The sequence below is a fragment of the Syngnathus leptorhynchus genome, chromosome 18 (assembly GCF_054491065.1).
Source record: "Syngnathus leptorhynchus isolate UIUO chromosome 18, UIUO_Slep, whole genome shotgun sequence".
Lineage (NCBI taxonomy): Eukaryota > Metazoa > Chordata > Actinopteri > Syngnathiformes > Syngnathidae > Syngnathus > Syngnathus leptorhynchus.
The window spans coordinates 4799944-4816266 of NC_141212.1; the positions used below are offsets into that span (position 1 = coordinate 4799944).

The window sequence follows — 16323 nt, forward strand, 5'->3', positions numbered from 1 at the left end:
CAGTGAACTGATTCTAAAGATTCAGTTCACTTAAAATAACTGGAATGCACATCACTACGGGGTGCATCATGCGCAAAGATCGTCTATACAAAGAGAGGACCCATATTCGGACGATGTCGTACTGCCATCGTAAATTTCGGGCTTACGTCAGTGAGACGGGCTAAGGTTTCTAAACAACCTTTACGATAGTGATCCAGTTTTAAATGATTTTTTAATGTATTCGTCAAGAAATATCTCGAGCGGTAGCGCCAGGTGGGATCGATATTTCGCAGCATACTTTATTTATCACAGTGGGACCTCTTGTTTTTTTTTCGTTTTGATGCGCTTGGTTGTAATTTATTAGGCATTTGAAGGACATTAGCGACCTCTAGTGTTTGGAAAAATGCGACACGCTTTTACTGTTCTGTACACGGAATTCTGAATTATCCTGCGAACAAATCAACAGGGGCGTAGTCAAGACTTTTTTTTTTTTAATGAGGCGACAACTTCTCAGCGGATGGTGGCCATGTGTATTATACCATCCATATTCAGGGATTCATGAAATAAAATTACACATATTCAGAATATTATCAAGCTGGAACAAATCTAAGTACAAAGCAACATTTTGCTGAGTTAATTCATGATATAATTGAATTTTCTTTGTGGTGACTTTGCTTTCATGTACTCTCAGTCATGCAAAAGGGACATTATCAAGCTGGAACAAATCTAAGTACAAAGCAATATTTTGCTAAGCTTAATGTACAATATAATTGAATTTTCTTTGTAGTGACTTTGCTTTCGTGTACTCTCAGTCATGCAAAAGGTCAATCAGTCATCAATTGTCAGACAGCTAAGACCATTTTGCATACTGCAATCAATGGCGCATTCATTCAAATCATATCTGAAAACTCTTAATCCTCTACCATTCTAAATGTTGATTTTTACTTAGGTTTGTCTCTTGTATTAGGAGTGCGTGAGCAAGATTGGTGTGCATTTAATTTAAGAAAACTGGATGGATAAGCTACATGATTACTTTTTTTTAATCTTGGTTTAGATTCTTATAGTATTTGCATTCAGGTCAATTGTACATTTATTTGTTAAATATTTATTTGTGGTTGAGTATCAGGGAATGAAAATAATACTGCATCCATGTGAAAATGACAGAAAAATCACAAATACCAAATTGCTTTCCTTGATATAGGGATGGCCAGGTGGGTGTCCACAGATTGGGGGGGGGGGGGGGGGGCTTGGTAGCTGGACTTCCTGCAACAAACTCACATATTCCAGCCATCAAACTGCCCACAGCAGTCTTTTTTCTTATCTGTAAAATAGGGAAAGCAGCAACTGAACAAACATGGTATGCACATCGTGACTTTTTTTTGACTGTTCAGCGATATGGCAGTTTTCACAAAAATCCCTTTCATTGTGCCATTACCCCGCGGCAATGGTACATGAAATTTCAAAGGGCATAAACCCAGCACAGCAAACAATAAAATGTTAACTTTAAGCATTTTACAAGTTGGACTAAATACAAGGGACGGAAAAAGCTGTCTTTATACAGAACATCAATCTGTACTTGCAGAAAGGCCAACATGCACAAATGCACTGATAATAGTGAATATTCTAAAGTACAATTATAAAGAATAATAAAAAAAAAAATGCTATAAGATCCTCAGAAATGCTTTCAAACATGGAGCAGAAATAAACAGGTTACATAAAAAGAAGGCATTTTTATAAGGCACTGTTAGTAATTACTGCAGAGAAAAGCAAAATATATACATTCAGCGCAGAATGTCTCTTCGGGGGGAATAAATTTCATATCATGAGGATATGGGGAAAATTAAGATTATGCATATTGACATTGCAAGGCAAAGCAATGGTAGACAGTTTAGCAAGATGTCTGATAGTCATGTGCACTGAGGAAATGACTGATCAGAAAAGAGGATGAAATAGCCAATGTTCATTACACTGTATATAAACACGACAGATGATTTCAGACATTTTGTTGGATTCATTTCCAAGACTCAGCATGTCATGCAAACATTGAAACATGAACAAAGCCTCTGATGTATGGACGGACGGACACGTCAGTTACTTTTTCGACATCTGAGGTAATGTGTGTCACAGTTCTGTGAAACAAAATACAATAACAACAACATGATTGTTTGATTGGTAATTACATGGGGTCATTATTACGATTGAGAAGGTTCAGTTTTTAAAGCATAAATGGTCTTGTGTAAATAAGGAAATGACAATTACGGCATGACATTTTGCAAAAAGAAACATGGAAATAAATAAAAACACCAATCCAACTGACATTTCGTAAACTCATTTGACGTAATCTGACTTTTGCGTCACTAAAAGCCAAATTTTCCAATTCACATCGAAATCCTTTCCGAAGTGCCCGATTTGTCAAAATGCGTCGTGAGAAACGAGAACAACAAAGGCAGCCATCTTTGTTGTTTACATTCCCACCTTTCTTTCCAGAATTAGTCTGGCGAGCTGAATTTTCAAGTCAATGTTTCCAAACATTTCCAGACTGCAGTTAAAAAAAAAAAAAAAAAAAAAAGGACGTGGTATATATTTGAACAGAAAAATGGCTGGGAGAATCTGTATTTGTGCACCTCTTTGCCTCATGTGGCTTTTAGTTAATGATTAGTCAAACACACATTCTCTGTTTATTTTCTTGCCCCATATAGGTCCTTTTATGAGGTCATTTAACCTGTTGTTTGGAAAGTGGACCTTGTTACGATCTGGTCAATCTCAATTTTTTTTTTTTTATGATTCACAAACTACTACATTCATTGTGTTGTTACACTCCAGACAATTCAAATGTGAGAGTATGACAGTCTGCTTGTTACGAAGATGTTGATACATGGACCACAAATTCAGTTTACGAATTTAAAAAATATTTCGGAAACCCACTTGCTTTTTTTACCATAAAATCCGAAATTCACTTTCACGTTACTGCCCAAACACAGATAACAGTGTTGAAAAAGGGATTTCCCTTTTGTGTGTCATCCGACGTGAACGAGTAAAAAAAAAAAAAAAATGGGACGGCTGCCTCCTTTCAGTTTCCCTTCGAGATAAAAGCACTTTTCCATATTTTAAAAGACTTCAAATTTCATTGCATAGTTCCTCGTGATTACATTCATGTTCAATTAAAGTACTTCAACCTCTGTTTCCTCACTTTGGCATTTGCAAGACCTGCTATTGAAGGCACTCATTAGGATCTTTACTAATCACGCACAAACTGTCTTTTTTTGCGTCACAGTGCAGCGATTAGAGGATTGACTCCCCTGCTTTGATTTGTGCATCCTCTTGAGGCTTCTCGTGTTCTAACATCTTTTGGTTGACGTCCTTGAGTGCTTCTTCTTTTGCTCTCTTGCTCCTGGCCTCCACCCATGGGATCAGACATAGCATAGCCCCTCCAATGAGCGGGGGGATGCCTGCTAGGTAGAAGGCCAAGTCGTAGTTTCCCAATCGATCCCTGAGGAAGCCTATGAGACAAAAAGCGGGGACAATTTGGTGACATCGACCATTGATAATCGGTCGTGATTTAATTCAATATAAATCAAATGCTATTATAAAACAAAAATAAAAAAAGTTGGTTTTTATACAGGCATACAGAATAAATTTGTCATGTTTGTCTTATTGAAATAAAATCAAGGTATGTAAAGTGTCAAACTGAACACTAGTGGGCGCAAATCAGCTGCCCGTCTGAAAAGATATTTATTCATCCGTATATCTATTGATAATACAACTAAAACTAATGCTTTATTTACATAGTGGAAGCTTTAAACCCCAGATGTCAAACCCAAGGCCCGGGGGCCAGATACGGCCCGCCACATCATTCTATGTGGCCCGCGAAGACAAATTGTGCATCAAATTTGTGTCATTACTAGAATTGCAAATTGTCTTCACTTTTAATATCGTTGACCAGTTTTTACTTGTCTGATTTGAAAACAAGTTATTTGTCAGTTTGTTTTGTAGCTTTTACTGTATATAATATGAGGTGCTCATACATTTATTTGGGTTGACAGTCATAATGGCCCTCCGAAAGAAGTTATGACTACAATGCGGCCCGTGAAAAAAAAAAAAAAAAAAAAAAGTTTGACACCCCTGCTGTACAAAAATAATTAAAGTATTCTCAGTGTTATTTTTGTATGGTATCATACAACAAGATCTGCTGTCCTGTCCGCCTTTACCTGCGATCGGGGGTCCCACAGTCATGGGCACTGACATCAGGCCCAGGAGAAAACCGATGGCTTGGGACACATCCTCAGGTCCGACCAGCTCAAAGGCGATGGGAGCCATGATGCAGATGAAGCAGCCGTCAAACATCCCCATAAGCAGACACACGGCGATCAGCCCTCCGAAGATGTTGCAAAGCGGGATCATCATAGACATCAGGCCGATAACGAAGAAGGAAGTCACCTGGGATGATGGGAATATTGGAATCGTCCATTATTTTTTACCTTGTTTTAGTGAGAGGTTATTTTTTATTTTGTTTTTATTTTTTAAATATTTTTTGTAGAGTTCAATTTCAACCGACCCCCCTATATTTCCTTTCCAATAGACTATTCCATTTTTTTTGTGAAAACTTGAGTAAGGAAGATGAAATGAACTTGTTGCCATGGTTATGAGAGAAAAAAAAAAAAGAGCCCCAAGTCTCAAAAATATTCCCACTATTGAATTATCTCTCACTCAAATGCTGCAAGGTAAATCAAGATGAATTTGTGTGTTGGGGCTGAGAACATACCTGCAGGTAGACTTTGTTGACTCCATGAACGTAGTCAGCAACCCTGCCAAAGATAAGCCGTCCAAAACCAGATGTGATGCCGATGCACATGAGCAAAATTTCTTTATTGGAATCCACCCCAAAGCGCTCCTCCACATGCTTCATCTGTGGAACAGAAACAAATCAAGCAAAAAAAAAAAATAAATGTCAATATTGATTTCATTTTTGGTGGATCACATAGAAATAAAACAAAAAAACACAAAAAACACAAAAAAAAATAAAAAAGCTATGACCTCCAAAAATGGTATAATTGGTAGGAACAACATGATCCAATGATTTATTGCCAATACCAACAAACAGAAAAAAATACTGTGAAAGACTTCCACTACAACCCAGGGTCCGATTCTAAGGTTGCACTGTCAGACAAACCAGACAGAATTTCAATCCATTACTACTTCAGACAACAAAAGCAAGCTAATCACCATGGAGACTATTCAAGAAGCTAGTGTAGCAATTTTGAAGCTCTTATGTCAAATTACTAGATAATATTTCAGTGTTTGAGGTTCTGATGGCACCACTTTTTCCTGGGAAACAGAACAATGTGTTATTTGACACACGTTTCATCCTTTCTTTATTTTCCCCGTGCACTGTCACGCCACTGAGGCCCGTTGTTTTTTTTGTGACAAGCTGAGGTTGCAGCCTTGCCCCAGTCAGACCCCAACCTGAGTAGCAGACATTAGAGAAGAGGAAAAACACCGACTAAGAACCTTAGGACGGGGATGATGGAGGACCAAAACAGCAGCGCTCCCAGGAAGATACTTTCTTTGGTTCCCATATTGTTACCCAAAATAATATGAAATGGATACCATAAAGTGCGACAACAGGGTCAAGCGAGCTAACAATTTCTCTCTCTCCCTCTTCCCAGCATGTATTTTTAAAAATGAAATATGGAATTCAATCTATGATTTCAAACTGTTGGTTTATTTCAGTGTAAACTCAAAATAGCAGGCGCTAAATCTTACCAGATGAATGTAAGGCACAAAGTAGCCATAAAGTGCCGCCGGGATGCCGAAAGCCCATATGCGATATCCCACGGATTTCCAAATGTTGACGTTGAAGATCTGGCTCAGAGGTGGACAACCACCACGTGCACTACTTGGTTTGCGAGGCAGCAGAGGCTTATAGGTGAAGCCGGCCAACATGAGGACAAACATGAAGATGCAAAGGAAGCGCATGGTGTTCTGCAAGCCCACTTTATCCAGCAGACCAGACAACAGGAAGGGAAGGGTGATGGTGAAGATGCTGCTGCCAGCAGTCACAATGCCGTTGACCAAGCCAAGGCGTTTCTTAAAATAGTGGCCCAAGATGACCAAGCTGGGCTGGTAGGCAAAGGAGCAGCCGCAGGAAAATACAATCCCATAAGTGAAGTACATTGGGCCTAAAGACCTGCAAGGGAATGGAAAGATAAGATTATTATTATTTTTTTTTTTTTTGCAAATGGCAAAAAAGGCAATGAAAAATGCTTGAAAGTTAAGATTGGGTTTTTAACGTCACCCAAATTTGTTATCAGCTTGTTTCACATTTTTTTTTGCCACGCAGATAAAAATGATGTTTTGCATGTGACCACGCCCGTGAATTAATCTGCTGTCTCAACTACACATATGTTCTGGTACTGAACAAATTCCAGCAGAATTTGACCTCATGTGAACTTGGATTCATGAAATTATTGACTTGGCATATTCACACCGTTTACACAGTTAAGCGAGTGCTTGAGATGACAAACAGATATTTTTTTTTTCCTCTCTTAAATGTTTGAATCATGAAATACTAAAAAAATTGGCATCCGGGGGTGGTTCCAAAGTTCTGACTGAGTCAACAAATCTCAAGGTTATATGACCGGGGAAATTTTGCACCTTGAACTTTCAGATACACAAAACAACGGTAAATGCTCACATCAGTTATTATACATGGTTCAACAGTCGCTTGATAAGCAGTTTAGTGTTTAATTTTTTTATTTATGACACTTAACAAGTTTGAAGAATTGCAGGCGGTGCAGAGGCTGCTTTCTGAGGATCAGATATTTCCACACGCTGGTGTGAGTGTTTACTCGTGTCGACATAAGTATGAGATTCCAAGATATGATTAACAACAGAGTGCTACAGATGCTGGGAAATCACGTAACCATTATGTTCCTCCTAGAGAGGATCACGAGATTGCACACAAAATCAAAAATCTATGTGACTAATGGTGGACTGGATCATCTCAACAGAATTGATTAGTAAGAGCATTGGTGTCAAACCCAAGGCCCGGGGGGCAGATCTGTCCCACCATGTCAATTCATATGGCCCGCAAAATATTTTGCAAAAATAATTTGCACGTGTGATTGCTTTCAAAACTGGTAATCCATCTATTTGTTGTGTTTATGTATTAACACGACGGGATTAAACATTTATTTGATGTCACTGTCCTAAAGGGCCTCTCGCAACTACAAATTAGTTCACAATAAAACTGAGTTTGACATCCCTGAGTTAGAGATCAGCAGGTCACCAGATCACCAATGACAAACACCATGAAAATGTTATATTTCAGTCTTGAAAGTAACGTTTTCATTTTGCTTACGTGACAAAAGAACTGGCCAGGAGGCCGACCAAGCCGACTGCTGCTCCACCGATGGCAGTAACTCTACATCCAAGAATATCTGTGAAGACGCTTACGATTGGAGAGCAGAAGAAGATCATCCCCATGGAGAGAGACCCAACCCATGCTGCAGAACAGAGAAAGACAAACTTTGGTATTGACAAAATTTGATAAAACACATTCTGTGTATAAACCATGTTTTTATTGTAAAGCATTCATACAGTAGGTTGTTTGCGTTTAAAAACATTGAAGGAGATTTGTCAAATTGTCAACCGAGCAAACAGGAAGACACTTTTATCCACAGGAAGTGGTGATAAGGATAAGACGAAGGCCTGATTCTAAAGTATACAGATGCAACGAAGATACCATGGAACCTCACGCTATACATTTGGAGTGACTAAGTGTGAAACAAAGCAAACTTATCTATTACCCAAAATAGCACAACCTCAGGTAGAGGAGGTCAAGATAGACAGATGGTCTGTCACAGACCGGACATCCTGTATTTGTAGAACCTTCCACAATATTACTTGAGTAAAACTCTTAAATATCTGACATTTTCTGTACTAAATATCAAAAGTATTTTTTTGAATTTTCACATATTTAATGGTCTTATTTTATTTATTTTTTTAATATATTTTTTAAAGGGAACGGTTATAATTTTGTTATATTTTTATTAAATGTATACAACCTACTGTGGTGTTGACTTAAGACTTTGGGAATATACATTTTACCAGCGTGGATGTTATAATTTAGAGTGTCTGGTCAGAGAGAAGGTAAATCATTTTCACATTCACACTCTAATTTTCACTTGCATACAAGAGTGAAATGCTGCACTGGAGGTGTCGTAAAGGGAGGGGGGGGGGGATCTGTTAACACCAGAATACTTGTTAGTTACATGGATTTTCTAAGAAAACAAATTCCTCAAATATTTCGATAAGAAATATTGCCACGTGTCTCGTAAGCAAAATCATTCGCACTTAAATCTCTGAACACAGAAAGGAAGGAAGGATTCACTTCTCCTTTTTAATGCTTGGTCAGCATATTTTTGCATAAAATACTGCTGTCGTGTGCAACAGTTGACTCATGCAAAAATGGAGGCAGACATCTTCTGCGTGGACCTGATAATTACTTTAGAAGAAAATGCCTTTTAAGTGAGAACAATAATACGGAGAAGGGAGAAACCAGTAATGACGTGTATAATAAAAAAATAAATAATAAAAATTGACACAAACATACACAAGAACAGTCATTAGATTTGCCTGCAGCACTTTTTAATGGCCACTGATTTCATGTAATTGTGTACCATTAAAAAAGTGTCAGCTAGTAAAGACTTGCTCATACACAAAGAAGTGACGTAAAAAAATGTTTTTCTCAATTCTGAGGCTAGGTCAGGGGAAACCTGTGAGAAAAAAAAAAAAAAAGGAACAGCTATAGTCAGAATATGTTGGCCTGTCTGAAATTGTACTTGAGTAACAGGAGAGCAGTGGGTCAGGTTACTGTGTTATTACTGGATGAAGCAGTTAACACAATCTTATTGGAGACTGGGCTGAATTGAAAGGTGGAATCTATACTCATTTGAACCTGAAAGTTACAAATGAAAAATAATAATAATAATAATTGGACACACATTTACTACTGTGGTCTTTGGTGTCACACTTGGTGGCTAACTTCAAGATAGCTAGCTTCTACACTGTTAAATATAAAGTAGCTTTACTGTTTAACTGTACAATTTTTGATAGTTAATTAATGATTAATTTAATTTATGACTTAAAACAGTGGAAACTCCAAACAAAAAATTGAAAGAGTTGTACAAAGTTTTTCCCGAGACCATAAATGCAATTGGCCATACTTTCAAATAACCCCGTTAAAAATGTCTGCAGTATAAAAGGGGATGGAGAGTCGCTCCTGGATATGAAGTGATGTATTTTAAAAGATTACTTTCCATAGGTGTAGTGTCAAATATAATGGCTGGATATATTTACTAAATCCATCCGCTTAAATCTGCACAAACTATGTGCATGACCTACATTTTATTGTGACCATTTTTCTTACTGCCTTTGTTTAATTTTGGAGCTGTTGAGTTAAAATGAATGGCATAAACATTTTACGTGGAAATATCCTTCTTTAAGCTATGTCATTTAATAAATATAACATTTCCAAGAAAGACAACAGGAAATTGCTTTTATTGTTTCTTCTGCTTTTACCCCTTGGGACAAAAAAGGAACTCGAAATTGAAAAGGATTCCCTCCGTCCAAACGACATCCACCATTCACCCTGAGCCTATACTTACCTGACAGACAAGGCAGTTGGCCTAAGTCATGGTCTACTGAGCAAATTGCCTTCAGCTCTGAACTCAGTCACCCCATAAAGACTGAACTAAAAACATCAACTGGAAGAAAGTACAAATCGCTGTATTGAACATCCATCCTTAGAAGATAATCTGAACAAATTCCCAGGGGCTGGTTGGCTTCTGATTTGCCATTGACAAAAAAATGTAAATAAAAAAAGATTCGGTTACAATCAGTTCTGAGGAAAAGAAACGAGCTATGCTGTTTTTCCTGCAAAGATTCCAAAATAGCCATTCATCGATTTCCTTTCATTTCCGAGTAATATAATACAGGAACCTCACCCAGCTATCTCCAGGAGAGGGACACCATGTAAAGACGACCAGTCAATATTATGCCATGTCAATGTGGATCTATTACATTTTGCCTCCTAATGTAAAAACAAACAATACAAAACGTACAAATCTTCATTCTACTGCTTTCATGAAACAAAAAGGAAAATGTTCTTTGTGAATGAATTGTCACCAGCATCTGGCTGCTGAGGTATCTATTAACTCAAGTCAATGGAAAAACTAATGGACGGGTATTGATTGGCTCATATTGCTAAGATGTGAAAGACCTTTTTTTTTTTTTTTTCAACGTCGACAAATACACAGCTCATGTGAGCTGCAAACCAAGGATGAATCGATTTGTAATATGAAGACTTCATAGAATTTGGCCAAGTCTGTTTCACGTTGGAATAAACACAAAGTGAAGAGGGGGAGGTGTTAATAAATCATCTAAAGTAATTGCCAACAAAGTACCAATCGGACCAGATGTCCTGCATCAAGAACAACAATTTGAAGTATGCAGAGATTCCTTTCTTAAGGAATTTAACATGATACTTTTAACTGTGCAGTTCCTTATGGTTTAACTATCAATGTGTTATATTTAAAGCAGTTGCTCCAAAATCACAAAGAAGCTCTCAGGGCCTCAGAGAAAACATCTGGAATTTAATGGACCATGTAGATCGGCAACCTTTCTTGGGTCTTAGAGTCATTAATAGTGGACTGTTCCATTGGACCCCAATGGGGGTGGGGCTGGGGGTCAGTAAGAGGACACATTTTCATATGTTTAAAAGAAAAGTTCCAATATGTCTGTTTTTTGGGCCTCACAAAGCAAGAAGTGAAAACCTACAAGGAGAATTGTGATTCATGTGTAAGGAAAAATAGCTGAAAAAGCAAATCAAATGCAAGCTCTGTATTTCTTTTGGCTGCGGTAGAAACTAAATGTCCATATGTAAAACGTTAAATAGGAATGCTGTGGCCTGTCAGAGGGAATGGACGGGGGTGGTTAACTTGTACACGTCTATGATTGGGGGATTACCCGTGCAAGCCACTTCCTTAAATACTTGACCCCCCCCCCCCAAAAAAAAGGTCAATTTCAGACCTTCTTATTGTTTTGTAATATATTTGCTCTGAATTGCATCTGGTTTAAAAACACACCGGTTCTGCAATACATCTGGAATTTTAATTGATGAAAAATGCAGACAATGGAATTAAAAAAAAATATATAAAAAGTTTTTATATAATGGGCTTACCACTGAACTGAAATGTGGAAAGAATTTAATGCTATATAGCCCCAGTTTTCAGAATTAGAAACTAATTCCCCATTTTTTTATAGATTGACTGCTTTTAGAAGTTACCTTATTGTATTTTTTTTTTTTTTTAAATCATGGTTTAATTGTTCTTAATTTCAGACGCAGCATTTGGTCAGATCATGTCTACAGTTTTAGCAATACCATCTAATCTTGATCTTTATCTTAAAAGTATGTGTCTTAAATAAATATTACTAGAAATAGTGATTTAGGGATTGTTTATAATTCCCTGTAAAAAGCAGAGATAACTTATTTTGCCTTTCTGGTTGTCTCACAATCCATCAATTAGTTGCCTTCAACACCATTTGCTAGAAAGTCCTCGCATCTCTCGGGTTGTGACCTTGTGATTAGTGTCATGTGCAGAAGGAAAAATAAAGCACTGAAGTGGCGGTCTGTCTCGAACATGTTTACCTTCTCTGTGCTTTATCGCTCAACAGCCTTCACAGAAACACAGTGCAAGCACTTGGTCAATCATTAACCCGATTTGATGCAACTTTTTTTTTTATCTTTAATGGCTGACCTGACCAGCTGTTAAGTGTCCCATAGAATAGTACATTACATCTTGTGACTGACTACGTTTTCATGCAAAAGTGTGCTTTTATTCTGGTCTCCAAGCTCAGCCATGATTGTTTACATCTTCTTATGTGAGTTGCACGCAAGGACTTAGACACACAAATATACTGTCGATATACACAAAGTATATTATTTTTCTTGTAGAGACAGAAAATATTGTGGAGGAGCTGGAATCTTTGTAGACTCTTTATCTGAGAAAGCCAGTTAAAAAGAATGTTGTAGTTCTAGATTCAACTATTTCTACTTGTTGGTTCAATCGCAAGCAGCGCAATAAGCTCACCAAAGCGTGCAAGACATTGTTCAATGCAATCAGGACTAATGATGGCTTCGAAAAGTGGGTATAGAAAACCGTTCAAAAACAGCGCTCCCTGAAGTGAAACTCATTGGGAGCGTTTGAGCGGACATTCTTCCCACATTTATTAACCCAGGACCGACTTCAGGGATAAGGTCGTTTTTCTGTATTTGCGGTTGTTATTTTTAAAATGCCTGTAAATAAATTAATAATATATATTTGATAAATTCATACATTTCAATAAATAAATAATAAATGTATTCATTATATCATATATAATTAATAATAGATCATTTCAATATATTATAAATAAATAAACTTTAATAAATGATAATAACCCCCCAACTCCAAAATAAATACATTTTATTTGTTATTTAATCTAATCTTTTTCTAGTACATTTTAAAAGATATTTTATCACCTTGAACACGGATTGGGTTGATATTTCCAGCTAGTAGTATAAATTGAGCCCTGAAACTACAAAACTTTGCTGTATACTGTACTTTGTTGGCCTAAGTAGGTCAAACTCCAGCCAAGGACTGTATGTCTCTGTTAAGGCAAGTTCTGTCTGTTAGCTGATCAGGTGATCTTCAAAAACATCCTGGCTGCCTCACACACACACACACACAGCATAACAGAGATGGTGATACTGAAATAATATTTTCAACGTCTTAGTCCAGTCAGTGTGCCAATTTCCCATTCAGCAACAAAACACATCAGTTTCAAGTAACTTGTTTACACTTGCCTTTTCAGAGCCAAGGTAATACTAAAACAAATAGGATTTGACTTCTTGTACTTGTCATGAATCAGGTTACTATTGCTTAAACAGAGCAATACGTGCCTGTCAAGCCTTCATTTTGGTCCAAAGGTCTTTTTGAGTTTCCTGATGTCAGGCACATTTATCAAAAGGGAGCGCACCAATTTCCACAGGGGGGACAACCAGAGTCCACAACATGAATTCCAAGGCCCTTGACCTTGGTCAGGCGCATCTATGGGCTGAGCCACTCCGCCCCAGTGTAAACCATTGCTATTGGTTGATTAGGAGTTTGAATTTTATGATCATATGATCAGCAAAAGTAAGAATGGAGGACATTGATGTTTGCTTCTCCATCTACTATCAAGCTTTATATAACTAAATATCGACTATTTTGATATGTCACGTGTGAAAATGTCCTATCACGCCATTCTTAATAATGTTCAAATGGTTTAAAGTCCGTTTAAGACTGACTCCACCAATGAAAAGCGGATTAAGGGTGTTCTAAGTTTCACTTCAAAGTTTTAAGGCTTAGACTAATTGGCTTAATTATGTTTCCATGGTACAAGTTTAAAGACATTTTTTAGTCATATTTTATTTCTAAAGTAAGCCCCACAGTATAATTTGTCCAGAGGCGCATGTGGCAACAACAGAAATGAAGGGTTCCGGCCGAGGAAACTGCTGTCTTTAGATAAATAGTGGAAAGAGGTGAGGTCATGTCCTAAGGATATGATGTGTGGTTCCTATTTCAAAACAGTCTATGTGCAGTTTTATTTTAACCTAGTCATTTTTAAACACGAGGACCATAGAAAATGTAATATTGTAGTTACTGTATTTCATATATAATTAGTTCCAGGATTAAAGTAACTGTTGTCATCATAAAACCCTAATCAATTGTTTTGGCAACATCTAAAGTAATTTTTAACAATTTTGAAGTGTATGTAAATAAATAAATAAATAAATAAAATGATCAGAAATTGCAGTTGTTCCAAGTTATTTTTATCGCTGTCATTTCAGGTATGTACTCTCCGGGAGGCGGAAATACCAATGTCAGAGGATGAAAAATCCTTGGGTAGGATTTATGATGTTTAGTTCCATATAGGCTCTCAACAGGATCTTCAAGAGAGTAGCCGGGCCTCACTCAACCTTTCACCCTTGGAATTGTCTATATCAAGTGTACCATTAAACCTCCTTAAAAGAGCCAACCACACATTTCACAATGTGGAGTTTGTAACCAATTTTTTTTTTTATTGAATTTTTGTATTGCCTGCACGTAGTTGAAAAAAATATATATATTAAAAATAGATTATAATATGTAGTCGTTTTATCAAAGCAAATATAAAGGCTTTGGATCGTATTTCATTTAAGATACATCACCCAACTGTTTTTTGAGACTTCATAATCTATAATGGCTTTTGACTGCCTTGGAGAGTTACATAAGTGAAGTTTTAGTCCAACTTTCCACATTCCCACGCCTCTCTTTGTCTTAGCTAAACTTGAGGGAAGACACCAATCATTATGACAAGAGAGCTGGTGAACTCTGGCCATTGGGGGAAAAGTAGTGTGAATCAGCTCACATTTTCTGTTAAGAAAAATGACAGCACCGCCACGACATTTGCAAAAACTGCACCGATGTGTGCTACAAATAATAATGGGAGGAGCCAGTACAGAAGCTAAAATAAATGATGTAATGACGCAACGCTCCTTCTATCACGTTGGTGTCAAACGCAAGGCCCGGGGACCAGTTACGGCTCGCCACATCATTTTATTTGACTTCAATCAAATTACATACAAAAATATCAATAAGAGTATTGATAAACATTGGTATCTGTATTGCCATTGCTAAAATCTTAACATGTATCCTTAATTATCAGTGTCAAATATTGAAAAAAAGTAGGTCAGCCATTTTAAATAACAATACATGTTGATTCCTTGCAAGAAAAATAAATGCCCCTGCAATTACTTGATCTCTTTATTGTCAATCATATGAATTTTGTCTGAACTTCAACCAAGCGTAGACGTTTGAATCAACTACTCAACTGTTAAGATGGCTCTAATCCAACTAAATTCATATTCAAAACAATGTTTGATTTGCACATGAATACAATTTGTATCCTTTACTGACATTATTGAGCAATGAAACACCTTTATTCAATAAACATATTCAAACACTGAAAGGGCTTGTTCTAATTTCACATCACTGAATATTTTACAATACCGAGGAGGATATAAAATGCATGGATCATACATTTCTTTCATGACAACATATTTTATCTGCAGATGTTTGTGGGTACGTATTTGAAGGATGTCACACGTCATCAAGCCCACAAGCCCCCATGGTACGTCCTCGTCACCATGCAGCATTTATGTCACCCCGTAAAAAACAAAATTACTTCTTCACACCAGGAAACGTATTACCGGTTAATCGAAATGTTTCTGCAGTCTTTCAGCAAGTGTTCCTCAAACTCATGAAACAAGCCCAAACCACGTTGACTCCAATTACAAGCTATTAATTTAACACAAGGCAAGAGGTATGAAATACAACCACTTATTGCATGTTTTGATTTTGCTCACCTGTCTTGAAGCGGAGGTCTTTATCGTCCTCGGAGCCGAACTCACGTAGGAGGGAGAGGAAGAGGATACCGAAGGCATTCTGGATTCCGAACACCGAACCATTGCACCACATGGCAGCGAACATGACCAGCCATCCCCAGCCGCCCTCCGGGTGTACAAACGTGGATTCCGTATTTTGCTCGGGGACGCTCACCTGGTGGTCCCCATTCTCTTGCTTCTCCCCCTCGGCTTGTTTCTCCTCAACCGGGACCTGGACCTTAGCTGCCGCATCACCATCGGTGACGATGGTCCCTTCTGCCATTGTTTGCGTGTCAACTTTTGGATTTACGTTCAATAAAGAGGGATTTCTTCAAGATGTGGTTCCGGGGTAATGGTGCTATGAAAGGTGTCTTTGAGGTGTGTGTTTGGGGGGGGGGGGGAGCGCAGCATCCGTGGGTGAAGCTGCAGATGCCGTGGTCAGGATATTTTTTTTTTTGCATCTATTGAAACTGTCAAGAAGCGGTTGTGGCAATATTATAAATATAGAGTACAACGGGGAGGGGCTTCGGGGCATCCTGCCGCTGATTGGACGAAGATGGCTACGCGTGACGTATGAAAAACCCGTAGTGTCCTCGAGTTACAATTGCATAGAAGCGTTCAGCATTTTACTCCCATTTTGGTTCAATTCCAAATTTGTTTTATTTTACATGGAGTAATTTCCATTTAGTAAATACTTCAAACCTTTGACAAATATTAACTGAACTAAACCTTTGACAAATACTATCAATAGTATGATGATCATTGGGACTTTAACTTTAAACAAGACAGCACATGGGGAAAACTCATTCTTAAAACTGCTGGGTCAAAGGTCACCC

The 16323-nt window shown here is 37.7% G+C and overlaps 1 protein-coding gene across 1 annotated transcript; it reads right to left on the bottom strand.

The window, feature by feature from the left end:
* Positions 1-1051: 1051 nt before the first annotated feature.
* slc16a10 (solute carrier family 16 member 10) lies at positions 1052-15946 on the bottom strand. The gene is made up of 6 exons (XM_085937785.1): positions 15470-15946; positions 7340-7484; positions 5743-6166; positions 4742-4885; positions 4188-4416; positions 1052-3479 (listed from the first exon to the last, which is right to left on the bottom strand). The coding sequence occupies exons 1-6, from the start codon at positions 15768-15770 to the stop codon at positions 3262-3264; spliced, it is 1461 nt and encodes a 486-aa protein (XP_085793911.1). The 5' UTR covers positions 15771-15946; the 3' UTR covers positions 1052-3261.
* Positions 15947-16323: the final 377 nt, after the last annotated feature.

Coding starts and splice junctions, on each gene's coding strand:
- slc16a10 (XM_085937785.1), bottom strand. CDS start 15,770: ATGGCAGAAGGGACCATCGTCACCGATGGTGATGCGGCAGCTAAGGTC. Junction 7,485..15,469: donor AGACCTCCGCTTCAAGACAG/GTGAGCAAAATC, acceptor TCTGTTCTGCAG/CATGGGTTGGGTCTCTCTCC. Junction 6,167..7,339: donor CTGGCCAGTTCTTTTGTCAC/GTAAGCAAAATG, acceptor ATTCCCTTGCAG/GTCTTTAGGCCCAATGTACT.